A 2,207-nucleotide genomic window follows, 5' to 3' on the forward strand; every position below is an offset into this window, starting at 1 on the left:
ATGTAAAAAAAAAAAAAAAATTATTATATGTTGCAGCTTCTGAGCATTGTTACTGGTGTATAATAAAACTACTTTGCCCCAAGAGTGTGCCAAAAAATGAAGATGACCCACAGTCAAAGGGGTAGCACATGGAAAAATGCCAAAATAAGCATTTACACAAACATTTCCTTATAAAAAAGGAACTCACCTGAGTGTGTTCTGAGGTGGCCGGTAAGTGCATCTCTCCTTCGACAGGCGTAGCTGCAGAATGGACACTTAAAGGGTTTCTCCCCAGAATGTAATTTAATGTGACGCAAAAGATTCCCCTTTTGAGTGAATGATGCTCCACACTGGTTGCAGTGGAAAGGGCGCTCCCCTGGATAGAAAAACAAATTAATTCCACTTAGTAACAACTATTAGCAGCTACACCCCATAAACTTGATATTAGGAAAGCTGTGTTGTGCCTTTAAACCGAACTAGCAATCACATTTTCACTTCATTTTCAGCCTTCAAAATCAAAAACATTTGCTACAATTCTCTTACAATGAGATACAGTTGCCTTCAGTGAAATCCTACAGTGGACAAATCCTAATGTAGACAAAGGTTATCTCAAATATTGCAGATAATAACAAGAGCGAATGCAGGACTGGCGAACAGCCATACAGGTAATAAGAAGGTGCAGTAGAGAGCCCAGGGATTAGGGACTCCTGGGGTGCTTGAGAAAGCAACTAAAAGGTAGGTGTAGACACCACTGAGTGCTATAGTCTGTGCCGTAGGGGGAGCTTGAATAGTCACAGGTATACTTTAATATCAAGTTTCCCCGTTTGTTTTCAAATAAACATTTTGAGTTACTACAGAGCTTACCTCAATTTTTATGACTTTCACATGTTTGGTTTTCCCTATTTTGTTATTGTTTTAAACATAGAGATTTGTAGCTTTGGTCAGTAGAGAGTGCTCAATGGCTCACTGAAATTACTCAGAGAATTCATGGTTGTGGGCAGATTGGCTGAACCAAGCTTGCATTGTGGAATAAGGGGACGTTTTTGTCTAGGGGACTGGAGTAAAGCACTTATACTTTAGTTGATCCCCGCTCCCTCCAGGTTTGTAGACCGGTCCTTACAGCCTCTCCTCCCCTTTGCTCTGGCAGTCTAAAGACCGCTGACGTTATCACATCTAATGCAGGTTTCATAGACCTCCATACATAGAGGGTGCTGAGGGATATTCCACAGAGCGGAAACAGAGAAAAGGCGCACACTGACTGTGAGGGGAGCGGGGTTCAGGTAGATAAAATTGCTTTAGACCAGTTTAGAAAAAAACAGGCACCTTACCCTTGCAGTGCAGAGACAGCCCCACTGCAAGCGTAATTTTTTTGGTTTTCCCGGAAATAAGCTTTAAAGAAGAGCATCAATACCCTCACCTATAATTCTATATGGAGATTTTGAAAAAATAATTGTTGGCCCCCATTAAGGACTGCAGCTGAGAAAGACTTGGTTGGCTCAACCTCAAAGAGAGTTTATGCTGATATTTAAATAATCCACCAGTTTCATAAAAGCTATTAATTGTTCCAATATTTTTATTTTGTGAGAAAAAAAAATATTTTCAAAGTTGACTTATTTCAGAGAAACAGTTGACTTTCACAATAGTAATTTTTACCACATAAAATATTGTACACAATTTCAGAACTTGCACTAAACTGATGAATAGACTTTATATGAAAAAGTAACACAGTCTCTTTAAAGCAGGGGTCTCAAACTCAATTTAGTTGGGGGCCAACGAACAAACACACACATTTTTTAGTCCCGTGGGGGCCGCTACTATATACGGTACCAGTTTTAATGTATGCACATGTTACAAGCGGCAACTGTCACCGATTCAAATTAATGATCGGGTGACAGCTGCTGCATGTAAACGCCTGCACACCGCATGTAATCATATGTGAAAGGATTACATGCAGTTAGGAATCAATCACCAGCCCTGGATACACAGTTGTATATCCAGGGATAGTGATTGATTATTGTAACTGCATGTAATCATATCACATACGATTACATGCGTTATGCAGGCGTGTACATGCAGCGGCTGTCACCAGATCATTAACTTGAATGTGACAGTTGCTGCATGCAAACGCCAAATTTGGCATTCCTGCTGCAGGAAAATGCAAGTTTGTGACACAGGAATCCCTAAATCGCACCTGAAATATAGGGGACCCCCACCCCATTCCAACCCCC

At 40.6% G+C, this 2,207-nt stretch overlaps 1 protein-coding gene across 1 annotated transcript in view; it reads right to left on the reverse strand.

The window, feature by feature from the left end:
• Positions 1–2,207, reverse strand: part of IKZF2 (IKAROS family zinc finger 2) — an 82,787-nt gene that overhangs the window by 13,245 nt on the left and 67,335 nt on the right. The window contains exon 5 of the mRNA XM_018553603.1: positions 188–355. Coding sequence (XP_018409105.1) covers positions 188–355 — 168 coding nt within the window. The remainder of the gene's footprint in view (positions 1–187; positions 356–2,207) is intronic.

This window comes from Nanorana parkeri, unplaced genomic scaffold, assembly GCF_000935625.1.
Source record: "Nanorana parkeri isolate BGI_ZX_2015 unplaced genomic scaffold, ASM93562v1 scaffold125, whole genome shotgun sequence".
NCBI classification, from domain to species: domain Eukaryota; kingdom Metazoa; phylum Chordata; class Amphibia; order Anura; family Dicroglossidae; genus Nanorana; species Nanorana parkeri.